Genomic DNA, 13,630 nt, shown 5'->3' with positions numbered 1-13,630 from the left:
GTAAAGCTGGGAGGCTCTAGTGAGACCTTCAAATCCATCCATCCAGGATTGAAGCCATCTTTTTTTATCATCAAATCTGTTTCTGTAACTATGAGCTTTTTAAAACGCATAAACCAAAATAGTTGTATTAACAATGTAATGTGTATGTTTGGGATTTTGACTGTGTGTGTGTGTGTGTGCGGTCTCCTGCTTTTGTGTGTAATATGACACTTTAACCTGTGGAGTTTCTTTGGGGCGGTGTGTCCTTTCACATATCATACGAGATGTTCTGGAGGCGACTGACCTGAAGGCCTTGTAGAGCGGTCGAAACCAGCAGGTGTAGCTGCACGGGCTGAAGAGGACGAGCCAGAGGAGGGAAAAGCCGAAGTTCGTGGCGCTTCCGCCCGCGGCCCACCAAGCGATGCACGAGATCACATTTAAACAGAGCGCGCCTGAATACACTGTGCGGGAGAGAGAGAGAGAGAGAGGATGAAAGAGAGAAGGAGATGAAGGGCAGAGCATTGACTTTGTAGCATTAGAGAGTAGAAATTAGTGAGGAAATGTATGTGAAAACACGCACTCATCCAAAGGGTGTAGATTCTGCGCACCAGCTGCTGGTAGACTTCAGGAATTTCCTCCTCGATGTTGTGGTAAAAGCACGGTTTTATTCTCATGAACTGAGGCAGAGGAGGGAAGTTATTCACCCGATCTGAAACAGAGGAAAGGTGTCGTGATATTACTGTCTCACTGTTGTGTATGTGTTAGAGGGCAGAGAGAGAGGAATATGGGATGTGGATAGATGTATAAGTAGATGTATAGGAAGATGTATAGGAAGGTAGGTAGAGTCTTCGACTGCACGAGGTTTCTGACTGTACTATTTCTATGTTCATTCTGTATGAACCGTTTTTAACTGTTTGTTTCACGGTATGTTTTGTGTGTTTTTTGTATGTATAGTATTTTTGTCCTTTCTGTGGAACCCAGGAAGATCAGCGATCGTGAAGGTGTCAGTTTATCGGAATCCGGTTAATGAACTAAACTCAACCCCCGGTGTGTGAAGTGTGATAAAGAGAGGAACCGCTAGTCCTTCCTGCCTGCTGCTGTCAAAATGCACAACTGAGCTCACAGTAGACCACAAAAACACCTGAACCACTTTGGCAACTTTAATCACGTTAACTGGGGCAATATAAATACATTATATATTCTGCATGTATATATAATAATTCTATTGTGGATTATTTGCTGTTTTTATTACTATTTTTTCATATTCCTTTGGTATTTTACTATGTATCTCTTGTGTGCACTTTACTGGTCTGCCGCTGTAATGCTGCAATTTCCCCACGGAAAGAAATATCTTATCTTAGTAAATTTACTCAAGTACACTCATTTTTTAAATATTTTACTTGGGTAATAATTTTTACTTCTAATTCAATACATCTCAGAGGAAATAATTTTACTCAAAACATTTGCTTTACAACTTTATAACTCGATAAGATAGATACATAAATAAATAAATAGGTAGATAGAATGATATATAGAAAGATAGAGGACAGACATACATACATGGCTAGATAGATACATAGGTAGATAAGTAAATAGATGGATACAATAGATGGATAGACGGATATATTAATAAATATACAAATAGACAGATAGATAGATAGATAGATAGATAGATAGATAGATAGATAGATAGATAGATAGATAGATAGATAGATAGATAGATGTTTAAAGTGACAAACCTCCCATCTTGAAAGTCCAATTACTTCCTGGAAAGTAAGAATGTACAGAAATAAGTAATCTAAGTAAATAAGTAAAATGCATAATTTACCGTTACATGCTATGGCTAACCTTCTACCAGTTAAAGTGTGGTCTGTACAGTCCAACTTTGCTCTAACTGTTTACTAAAACCCAAACTAGCACATTACATCGCAAAGTCTTCTTTGTCAGTACACCTGTGAGAAGTAGACATGTGTTTACACTGACCGTAGTGTTACAGTGGATAGCTGAAGCGTTAAGCAACTCAGCAACGTGAGTCCGATAGAAGCTGATCTCAGTATTTATCTCCTCTGCTGCTTCATTTAACCGACTGAAGAGTGGAAACGCTGTTGCACCTAAAAAACGTGACACTTAATACAAATATGTCAATATTACCGGAATATAGCGTGTGTCTCTTGACGTGTCCGACGACAACTGCAGGGGTCCGGGAATCATTCAGGATGCGCTTCTTTTTTTTTCTTCTCCCCCCCCCCCAAAGCCACTCAAACGCACTGCGGCTGCGCGACATCGCAGCGTTTGTAGTTTCTAACCGCTTCTAGTCAAGGCGCTCCGAGACCCTAAAGAACTACAAATCCCAGGGTCCACGTGACCGGTAAACGGGAACCGCGTGACGGCAACCCGTTCGTGTGGATCCCACCGGATGCCACCCATTCAGGGATAAGAATCTGTAAACAGTTTAGGACCGCAGGAACAAAGGGTAGGCAATTATCGGTTTGAAGCAGATAAAGCGGAACCCTTGTTGCCGTTATTGATCAACATTTGACAACTTTGTAACTGATACATGCACAACTGTGGGTGGCGAACTGTGTTTTGGACAAAATGTGTTAACACAATATGATCATATATAACCTACAAACGTGTAAGGGATATTATGTGTTATATCTAATTCATGATAAGTATTACAGTAATCCAGAGAGAGAGAGAGACAATTTTAGTGGACTCCCTTCTTTCATTTTGCTATCCCACAACATGGCAACCTATCAATCTGTAAGTCAAACTCCGCAGCCAATCACAAAGCCCCAAACATCACCCAGAGGGGACGTGCTCCGTGACACACAGCTGACTTCGGTTTTACAGCCCAGGCCGTCCCGACCAAGGTTGAACGAACACAACCAGACTTAGTCTACTGAATTACATGAGCTCACATAATTACGTCTTCCTGATGAACTCTTTAAGTCCGACATCATATTTCGAAACTCCATTGGGGTTACAAATCTCCCAAAAAGCGCGTTACTCCACTAAACACCGACCAAGCGCGCTACGCAGTTGTATAAAACAATCGCCTCTACCGGTGCCCACAACGTGGTTATGACCAATCAGCGAAGGTTATTGATGCAAGTGACGTACTCCCGCCAATTCTGATTTGGGAGCGCGAGGCAGGCAGTGGGGCACACGGAGTATGTGGGAGATGCAGAAATAGGAAGTCTTACGTTTTATGTAAAAAAAAAAATTAGAAATAGATGTCGTTTACATAGCAACATACTCTTTGGTTCGCTGTCGGGGGGCATTTAGAGGTTATTGACACCTCCCTGTACCGCTTTACCGTAGAATATCCGCAACGTGAATAGCCCCGGTTTAGACGTTGGGATGTTGGCGGCGGAAAACCCACCTGTGGACGGACATTTGGCAGCATCGACTCCCCGTAGGAGAGGTAACGTAACGCGAATGCTGTTTCTAGAAAGCTTACAAATTGGTTTTACCAACTTGCCAACGTGTCTATTGCTATAAAATGGAGGGTGATGGAATTGCGAGTACACAGACATGGTGACAACGTCAGGCAACAGACGTATTTATCTTTAATTAGGCTGTTAGGTAGTTTCCCCCCTTTTTAATACCAGTGACCATTAGCTAACGTCGGTGTTTGTCACGATGCAAAACTTTCAAGGACTTTTATATGAAAATCTGAGCGAACTTTCGCCTACATTGCAACTAGCTTGACCCTCACCTTCCTGACACTGCTAATGTGATCACAACTCCAAACTGAAACAAATTCAGTTACTTTTTACGTCAAAAGAGACACTATGACGTCACGTTAAAGTAAGTTGGGCCTTTCTTTTTCATTAAAAGGGTTTTAAAGCCACCGTCTTTCGCGTGTTAAGCTGCTCTTCCGACCATCGCCTGAAAGGTGCTCAAGCAGTAGCTGGTTTTGTCGCACAGAAGCTAACCTACATTAGCATATTTGAGTTCGTTCACGTTCAAAGCGTGACAAAAAAAACACAAAGAAATAAAAGAGCTGCTCAGGTTGTCTTTGCTCGTGCAGACGCCGATGTGTCTCGTGGCTTTAGTAACGTGAACCTAAATGCAACGATAACCCCAATAGTGCGATTTTTTTTTGTATTTCTTTGTCGGGCATGCATATTCTGTGCCTGACAGCCGTATGTGAAGTGCATGCTCCTGCGCACTGGACTGGGCCTGCGGCACATACTAATAAAACCGATTGGCGGGAGCGCAAACCAAACACAACCACTTGCAACACCGGTACTGTTAGCACACCAGCGGTGCAAACTTTAAACGTGACCATTTAATACGACACTTTAAATTATAGTCATATGCTTAACGAAAGTATCTTCATATCAATACAGGGTGATGGAGATGACCCCATTGCATACTTGCTGCTCTGGCCTGTTAATACCGTAGTAAACTAGTCTTGTCTTTTTATTATTATTAATATTATTATTATTATATCTTTGTTTAAAAAGGCACCATGTACAGTTAAAACATAAATGTCACCATTCAATGCACTGTACCAGAGTATAGCTGGAGCTAATTTGCATCTGCAGTCCCTTGACAAACCATAACAAACATAAAACACAAGCAAACAGTACAAGATAAGATACACAATACATCATTATATGTGGGGAGATGTTGCTGTAACCAGAGTCTCAATAATAAAGTGTCTGGCTTTAATCTTCAAATGTGAAAGCTATTCCCAGTGGTTGTCCCTTGAAGTCATTGCATTTTAGTGTGCTGCACAAAACTTCAGCTTTTATTTGTTGCACTGTTGTCAAAACTTTGTATTTGCTCAATCTAACAGCCTGGTCACTATTGTTGTTCAGTTTCAAGTATAATTTTTTCGATGCACTTTTTTGTTTTCTTTGTTCAGGGATGGATCGTAAATCGAGTAACAATGTCAGCAAGAAATTTATCCAAGGTAAACAAATACATTTTTCTGCAGTCTGTGGTGTCATTGACATAACTTTGTATGTAGTCTATTAATAAACACATTAATTCACTTCAAACGTTTTGGCGCACAATAGCCTTTCATGCAGCTTTTTTACTCTCCCTTGCAGCTCGTCTCCCATTCAAGCGCATGAACACTGAACCTAAAGACAACCAGCCGCCGAAACGCTCTTGTGCACATGCCTGCCCAAAACCAGGAGTCCCAGACAGGGAGAATGAGAGTGAATCCTCTCCACTTCCTGTACACAGCGGAGCACCATTGGTTAATGGCCGCGGGCCCCTTGACGGCTTCCTAAGCCGTCGGCGCCCCGAACCCTCGGATAAGAACACGGTTATAGATCTGACCTCGGACAACACCATGTCACCCGCAAAGCGCGACGTTTCACCCGCTGTCGCTTCTCCCTGCCTCCAAGCGAAAGACAAGCATCACGGCAAAGACAAAACGGCATCTTCTGTGAAAACCGGCAGCGTGGATCACACGCCCACAACACACATTATAGACTGCACGGTAGACAACGATAATGAGGAAGAAGAAGAGGACGAGGATGAACAAGAGGTGGAGGAAGAAGATGATGCTAATCAGACGGCAACTAATTCACAGCTGGACTCAACGCAGAATTCTGAAAGTGAGCCGGAGGAGCAGGAGGAGTCGGGAAACGTTTCCAGTTTAGGAAACCAGTCCATTCTGTCCACTTCATCAGTCGGCTCCACACCCGAAAGCTCACCAGAGGAGTCCAAGACTGATGATCGCACACCCACCAGTACGCCGAAAGTATGTACATCTACCATTGCTTGCTTTTTGTTTCAACACACTTTGGGCTGCGCAGTATTAGCTGTTGCAGTGTCGCACAATACACATTCATGAGTATTCCTAGGAGGTAATTTGGTAATCCATCTGCACGTGTCACACTAAGTGGTGAAAGTCGATCTTCACACAATAAGATGTTGTGGTTTTGTGATCAGAGAAATTTATTTTGCCTCTGCTTTCAACCATTAACATAATTTGCTACGTGTTAACTTGGTGGTTTATTCATAAAAATACTACAATTCATTGATCAATAACAAATTATGTAGATTATTTCTCCACTGCTCTTAAGACATTTGTTTTAGGCTGTTTTAACAAAGTCAAATGTCTGTTAGTTTAGACAATTATCTCTTAATAATGTGGCAACCTTTTTGAGGAGGTAAACGTGAGGTTTCGGTTTCATTGTAGATATTTACACACAATTTTTAAATCCCATATAAAGATTAAATACAGTACAATATTAATACAATACCTTGAAGAATATAAAACATTGACGAGGCCGGATGACATTATGTTTAACACATTTCGCAATGATAGCAGTTTTTTTAGCTTTTCCTTTTCCTTCCAGCAGCCAAAGACCACGCCCAAGATACCATTGGATCAGAAAAACATCAAAAGACGATCATTGAAGGTAAAACTTTTGATTTATACACCGACACGGCCGTTTGATTTTGTTTTAAAATCGTCTGTTTAGTATCATGTCGTCAAACACAACCTGTTATGTGTCCTGTTTCTGTTGTTAAAAATACATGTTAACTGGTCTTTTGTAATTGTAGAATGAACAAGAGGAAAAACTTCGTCTGCGACAGGAGAAAGACCGTCAGAGGGAGGAGGCTAAAGCTGAAAAGCTGAAACAGAAGGAAGAGGCTCGCAAGCTAAAAGATGAGCAAGAGAAGGAAAAACGAGAGAAAAGGGAAAAAGAGAAGCGAGAGAAAAAGGAGAAGGAAGATAAGGAAAAGGCAGACAAGTTGAAAGCGAAAGAGGACCTGCGGAAATCAAAGCTAGAGTGAGTAATGCAAGTTCCCCGTTGTCCCTTTAAGCAACAACCGATCCATCTGGCATGTTTTCAGCTCCATCAGTTAGGAAATGCTTAAAAATGCAATAACGCACACATTGATTTTTGTCTGTTAAATGTTTTTGTTTTGAATGTGTTTTAGGGCAAAGCTTGAAGAAAAACGGAAGAAAGAAGAGGAGAAGCAAATGAAGGAGGAGGAGAAACGGTTGAAAGAAGAGAAAGATGTGAGTTAATGTTTGTATGAGCTAAGTAGACATTTTGTGTTTCATATTTGTAATGATCGTTACTGAATAATCTGTGTGTCTTTTCGCAGCGCCTCAAAGCCACGAAAGCAGGAATTACACGTTTTCTGCAGAAATCCAAGATCCAACAGGCTCCAAAGGTCAGTAGATATCACACTTGTGAACAAAACTGATTTTTTATGTTAAGTCCAGGCCTCACTATGGTGTTTCCTAAAAGCTAGCGACCTTTTTTTAAGGTTTGAGTTGCATTAGATGCTCCGATCCCCTCAGAACCCCTCTCAACTAAGATGATCAATTCAATTAATTAATAATATAATAAAAACAACATTGCTATTTTAGACACTTGCAGCTGCGTGCGGGAAGTTTGCTCCATTTGAGATAAAAGAGCACATGGCTCTGGCGCCGCTCTGCCGGGTCCAGTGTGAGGACGCCGTTCTGGAGGAACTGGACCGGTGTTTGTTGAACCCTGCCGACGACCTGGACGGACTGAAGGACTGGATCGGGTCCAAACCTCGCCGCTCTGGACCCACCAACCCCAGACAGAGAGACTCGCTGTGGTAAGCCGGACACAACTGAATAACCGCAACGTGTGCGCGCTAGCTACCTCGCTAAATGAACCAACGCATGTGATTAGCATCAGTGACATGCTCGTTTTTAAAGAGACAGGATTATATTAGTGATATTGCTAATAAACTTTCCAGAGTAATGTAATGTAACGCAGCGTTGTGGATGAACCCAGTTTACACTCATGTCTGCAGAGCTCTGAGGGCTGGACTAGTAGTTTATGTTTTATGTTTTATCTTCTAAGTAAATGTTATTTTTTGTTGGAGTTCGTAAAGGGTTTTTAATGTCTGCTCAGAACATGATGGCTTATGTTTATTGGTTATTTTTGTGCTGATATATAGTTTTTAGTAACATTAGTAAGGTGGCTGCAACAGATTTGCAAAAGAAATGCTATTTTTTTAAAATCTATATCCATCCAAAAGGCTTCACTGACCCAATCAGTTAAACATCGGAGCTTCTCCATTGTTTTTTAATCAAAAAGCAGTCCTCCTTTATCACCAGTCTTGTTTATCCTTTAATAAAATATATTTGGTTCATGCAGGGCATGTATGAAAAGGCTCAACAACTGCTAAACCAATCAAGAATTGTCAGGGATTCTACATTTGTTGCCTACGTATATTACACCAAACTTCTTTACATTTTTATTAGATCTCACCTGCTTAATTCTTTGTTATAGTCACGTATGTATTCACTGTGGTTCACCCATTGCTTGATAAATCTCAGCCAGAACAAAGTTTCTTTAATTAGTTATTACTTGCGTACAGATAACACCAAATAAATGTTCCTGGACCTTAAAGGTTAAACTTTCATTCTCTCCATCTTCCCTCCACGTCTGCTGTTTTCTTCTCAGCGAGTGTATAACAGCAGAAGGACCTGAACCGGATGGCGTGCCGGATCGCAAACAATGTGGACCCATGAAGCTGCTGCAGTTCCACGCAAACTACCGTCCAGCGTACTGGGGCACGTGGAGTAAGAAGAGCTCGCACATCTCAGCCCGCTGCCCCCTCAAACAAGACAAGGTGAACCTGTTTAGCAAAGGAGATCACAACTGTACTTGGCATATAATATTCATATTTATTCTTATTATAGTCACTTGTTTTTAAATGTAACAGAAGTCCCAGACTACGGATCTGTGCTTTTCTATCGCTTTTATTCAATATTTGAATAAATAATTGCGTTTTGAAGCTGTGAGACTAATCGCTGTGTTCTGTCACTACAGGATTTGTTCGACTACGAGGTGGACAGCGATGAAGAATGGGAGGAAGAGGAACCAGGAGAGTCCCTGTCACATAGTGAAGGGGTGAGCTTCATTCTACTGTGCATTATTTTAACATTTTATAAATCATTGCCCAGTGTTATAGTTGAAAACAACAAAAGTTTTGAATAAGAGTACAGGTTTTGAGCTTGGAAATTGGATCTTAAAGTACTTTTACTCTTTAGTTTAGTCGACTTTAAACCTTTTTTGATAATTTTCAGGAAGACGAGGAGGAAGCAGGTGAAGGAGGTGAAGACGACAGCGACGACGACGGCTTCTTTGTCCCTCATGGCTACCTCTCAGACGATGAAGGGGCTCCAGAAGAAGAGGTATGAAGGGAGCGGCACTGTTTGTTGTTTTTAAATGAGTCCCTCCTGAAGGCCTTTACACAATAAGGGCGTTCTCTTTTTCACGTGACGCATTTGTTGTTTAATCCATTTACACAGAATGTGAATATTACCTTTTGTCTGTGAATTAAGGCATGAACTAATCATGTTGTGTGGACATATTTAAACGTATATTCTAGTGTTCAACAACGTTGGGGCTCAGAAGTTTGAACCTCGCAGATTAGAGCTACTAATTTCCATTCATACCTTTCACAATAAAAGCCTCTTAGCTTTTCACTTAAAGGAACCTCAATAAAATAGTTTAGAGGAGCTGAAGCTATTTAGTTGGTCCTCAAATCTATTCATAGCTTTGTTTATTAGTCACGTCCACCCGATGTTTATAGGCCTTTTAATCTGACAGACTGGTGTTGTTTTGACTTTTGGTGAAGTTTCTGCTTCCTGTTAGCGCCACTGTTAACACGCATGTGACCTCCCAGGTGGGCGGCGACCTGGAGAAGCAGAAACTACGGCAGAAAGTGAAGGCTAAGGAGTGGGATGAGCTGATGTCCACCAAGAAGAGGATGAAGGTGCTGGACCCGGTGGTGAGGGGCTGCGTCTGGGAGGGAGAAGGCCCGGTTCTGCAGCTCTTCCAGCTTTACGCTCTGTGTCTGATCGAGCCTCTGCCCAAAGCCGACAACAGCCCCAGCCCAGAGGCGTTCCTACAGAAGCGTCAGAGGGAAGCACAATGTAAGTGTGTGTGTGTGTGTGTGTGTGTGTGTGTGTGTGTGTGTGTGTGTGTGTGTGTGTGTGTGTGTGTGTGTGTGTGTGTGTGTGTGTGTGTGTGTGTGTGTGATTTACTCGATGGTCCATTAGGGACTTGACGGGCTAAGCTAGTTTTTCTGGATTTGTTTCTCTCAAGGTGCAGCAAGCAAACGCTTACAGTGTCGGATGCAACTTTTTTTTTTTAAGTTGCAGGTTGTCCCAACAGGTTTTTTAGATTCAAAATGTGTTTGTGTGGAAGTCAGGATGCGTTTGTTGTTTATTTTGAGTATTTATTGTCCATCGGCAGGTGATGCATTCTAACCCGACGTCTCGACACTCTTCTCTCCCGCAGTGCTCGGTCAGCTGCTGCCGCTGCTGCACGGAAATGTCAACAGCAGCAAAGTGATCATCACGGAGTTTCAGGAGTTTTGTCGTCAGCAGGCGTCCTCTTCCTCCTCCTCTTCCTCCCCTCCCGAGCTGTCCAGTCCTCAGAGCCCAGCGGAAAACGTCCCCACCAGGTGAAACAACGATATCTGTGGATATAATGACGGAAGTAGTATCACTAGTCGTATCCCAAAGCAAGACATGAATATCTTGATGATAGTCTCTGTGCTACGGTTTGTGTGTGTGTCTGTGTGTGTTTGTGTCTGCCTGCATCTGTGTGTCTGCATCCATGAGTCTGTGTTCGTGGGTCTGCATCTGTGTGTCTGTTTGCCTGAATCTGTGTGCGTTTGTCTGTCTTCATCTTTGTGTCAATGTATTGTGTCTGTGTGTGACTGTTTGCCTGCGTCTGCGTGTGTGTGTCTGCGTTCTTGTGTGTATTTGCATCTGTGTGTCCGTCTGTCCACAGCTAATCTTGCGTACTGCTGCCATGTGTGCCTAATATTTTCGTGCACATTTAAGACGCACAGGGACCTTTCGGGGTTTTAGTAATTAACACTTTTAAAGGACCGTGAAGAGAAACAAACATCACATAATTAAATTATGCTCGATAGCGATGTACACCTGGAAAAGAAGCGTTTGCTATAAATGTGAAGTCCTTGAAATAATATAAAAGTGCTTAAATGTTATTTTGTAACGTCGTTACAATCACTGAAATAACCACAATACGATTTCTCCGTCCATTAAAACATTCTTTCCCCTCCTCCGTCATCAGAATAGAGGTGAAGCGCCTCATCAAGAGCAACGCCGTCTACGAGAAGCGCTCGACCCACCGGCGCTGCTGCTGGTACGCGCACACCGAGGTCCTGTCCCGCTGCGGCCAGGAGGCGCTGCCCGTCCCCTGCCAGTGGACCTACCTCACCGCCGGGGCGCGAGAAGAGTCCCGCGAAGAGCCGCAGGCGGCCACGGGCTCCCAGGGGAACTCGCCCACCACCCCGCAGACCTCCTCCTCCACCTCCTCCACGTCGTCTTCCTCCAGCAAGAGGAAGAGCACGGGCAGCATGTCCATCACCAAGTTCATGAAGAAATGCACCGACCCGGAGCAGGTAGAGGAACCCGGTTATTAAATACCATGCCGCCTTCACGGCAATATTTTAGTTTGTGTGCTCTTAATTTAATCATTTTTGGGGTATTTTATGGAAGCCCATATCCGCCACAAAGTAGAATAATGACTTTTTATCTCATCATTCCGACATTATGAGATAAAAAGTCATAATTATGAGATAAAAAGTCATTATTATGAGATATGAAAAAAGTCATAATTCTGAGATGAGTTATCATAGATTTTAGCGTTTTCCTGTCTCAAATGGTCTTAACGCTGCTGTTCTGGTTGTTGCCAGACGGAAGCAATGGAGGCAGACGGTTTTCAAGCCGACACCGAGGAAGACGACGAGGAAGACTGCGTCATCATCGCCACACAGAGTGGTGAGTCACACACCGGTGAGCAGGTTGTTAGCGTTTAGCGGCCTGATGCCATCCGTACAATTCAACAGCAAACACTGTCGTACAACACGACACATGAATACATTACAAAAGTAGCACACTTGTAAAACCTGTATGTAAAAGAGACAAACCAAGTCATGTAAATGTGTTATATTCATGTGTTCATGACGTTTACGCTGGAAGACGCTCAAAATATAAGCAGGCATAAAAACAGGCATCTATATAAATGTTTATTCTTTTAATCAAACTATTGTCTCTCATTCATTTGTGTCATTTAAGGTTGACTGTATGCTTTGAATCCTCATTGTTAGTTTAAATACTACATTTTATCACTTTTTACTGTTTACACACAGATTTCACACAATGTTTGGTTTAAAGTCATGGAAATTTGGTTTACGTGTATGAACCCTGATCGTCAAAGTGTTTTTTTTAACTTTAATTAAATGTCTTTCTGTAGCCTCGACCACAAAGCCCTCCTCCTCCTCCGGTGAGGCAGACTGTCTGATGGAAGTCACCCCCTCCGACACGGCGGCTCTCCCCGTGGCCAGCGCTGCTCCGACGCTCGCCACCACCTGAAGGGACCCGGAACAGGCTCCTCCCCCCCCGCCCATTCGCTCATGAACGTCTACTTCCCGGTTCTGAACTCTACTGCGTGTCCAAGACAGAATCACGTCTGCAAGCGTAAGGCGAAGCGGCACACTCTTGATACAGACAACTAGCAGCAGGTGACTTCTGCTCAGCATCAAGCTCCTCCTCATCATCATCATCGTCTTCTTCTTTTAAATGAGTCAGGAGTCATCTCGCCTGTACGATGTCGCCGTGCCTAAAATCAGGACCGTCTGACTTGATTATTTAGGGCAGTTTCGCCCGACGTTCATTAACTGTGTCTGATTTTTTGTTGTTGTTGCGTTGAAGTGTCGGTCGGCCATGTTTGACGTCTCTCTGTCGCTGCTTTAGCAGATCGGGTTGAGCAGAGGGAGGAAGAGCAGAACGGAAATGTTTGAGACGAAGCGTTCAAGACATCAAGAACAGCATTATTTACGGTCCTTGAACTGCTTGACTCGGTGTGTATGTGTGTAAATATATATAGTTTACCAGAATAAGAGTCGTGGGGGGAACAGAGGCTGAAAGTCCATCTGTACAGTTCCCTTTTTTTTTCGACTTTCAATGGGTGCATTTACGCTGCAATGTCCAACTCCTGACAGCTCGCTGGAGTAGTTGCTAGATCTGTACGTGTACAGTTAGGTCCAGTGTCACCATGTTTTATAAATATGTGATTTTTTTTTTTTTTGTCAAGAATACTTGGAACAGGATAAATTCATTAAACATGAATAAAAAAAGTACTGCACTTTTATATCCCTTTTATTCCTTTGCTGTTTTCTTTCGGGGATGCTAACGCCGCCGCCGAGCGCTAATGGGGTCTGTGCTATTACACGAGACGCTGTGGATCGTTTTATCAAAGCGTGTTCAGGGCGGGAATGTTGCTCTTCTGTGTAAAAGGTACACGTGGAATATAAATGTACATTTATGAACTATTAACATATGGAGCCTTTTTAAAGTACTTATTTTATTTAGTTACTTATCTTGTGCACATAGGAAAAATTTAACTGCGGAGCTAGGTTGAAAGCAACATTTAAAATGTTTTTAAAGTGTTTAAAGAAACTGGTCACAGAATTTGGTATAAAACCGTGTGTGTGTCTGTGTGTCGACCTCTTTGCAAAAGGTCATACAGAGTTTCAGTAGACGCCGGTGCTGAAGAGTCAAACTAAACATCCGATGAGACTCGACTCTCATATCTCTGGATTTACAAAGGGGTCGATTTTGTGTCGACAAAAAGACCTA

The 13,630-nt window shown here is 42.7% G+C and overlaps 2 protein-coding genes across 4 annotated transcripts in view; one reads left to right on the top strand and one right to left on the bottom strand.

Annotated features, from left to right (window-relative positions):
- The window catches only part of scamp4 (secretory carrier membrane protein 4), a 4,594-nt gene extending 2,387 nt beyond the window's left edge, over positions 1-2,207 (bottom strand). The window contains exons 1-4 of one of the 2 annotated variants that reach the window (XM_068593019.1): positions 2,131-2,207; positions 1,719-1,745; positions 560-688; positions 284-440 (exon numbers count right to left, since the gene is read on the bottom strand). In XM_068593019.1, coding sequence (XP_068449120.1) covers positions 284-440; positions 560-688; positions 1,719-1,725 — 293 coding nt within the window. In that variant the 5' untranslated portion in view covers positions 1,726-1,745; positions 2,131-2,207. Of the gene's footprint in view, positions 1-283; positions 441-559; positions 689-1,718; positions 1,746-1,962 lie in introns of both variants that reach the window. The other variant, XM_068593020.1, reaches the window with a different exon arrangement.
- Positions 2,208-2,393: 186 nt separating this feature from the next.
- Positions 2,394-13,100, top strand: chaf1a (chromatin assembly factor 1, subunit A (p150)). Of its 2 annotated transcripts, XM_068593001.1 has the most exons (17): positions 2,394-2,452; positions 3,304-3,406; positions 4,859-4,906; positions 5,046-5,707; positions 6,309-6,371; positions 6,517-6,746; positions 6,898-6,979; positions 7,069-7,137; positions 7,337-7,554; positions 8,412-8,580; positions 8,781-8,861; positions 9,038-9,145; positions 9,640-9,889; positions 10,257-10,422; positions 11,061-11,391; positions 11,686-11,770; positions 12,246-13,100. In XM_068593001.1, exons 2-17 carry the CDS (start codon positions 3,343-3,345, stop codon positions 12,362-12,364), a joined length of 2,745 nt encoding a protein of 914 aa, XP_068449102.1. In that variant the 5' UTR covers positions 2,394-2,452; positions 3,304-3,342; the 3' UTR covers positions 12,365-13,100. The 2 variants fall into 2 exon arrangements, with proteins under 2 accessions (XP_068449102.1, XP_068449101.1); XM_068593000.1 differs by lacking the exon at positions 2,394-2,452 and having other exon boundaries at positions 3,143-3,406.
- Positions 13,101-13,630: the final 530 nt, after the last annotated feature.

Source organism: Clinocottus analis, unplaced genomic scaffold (assembly GCF_023055335.1).
Source record: "Clinocottus analis isolate CAN_PGR_092001 unplaced genomic scaffold, fCliAna1.0.p SCAF_28, whole genome shotgun sequence".
NCBI lineage: Eukaryota > Metazoa > Chordata > Actinopteri > Perciformes > Cottidae > Clinocottus > Clinocottus analis.
Note: the sequence above shows the minus strand (reverse complement) of the source record. Positions and strands in the feature narration are given on the sequence as shown.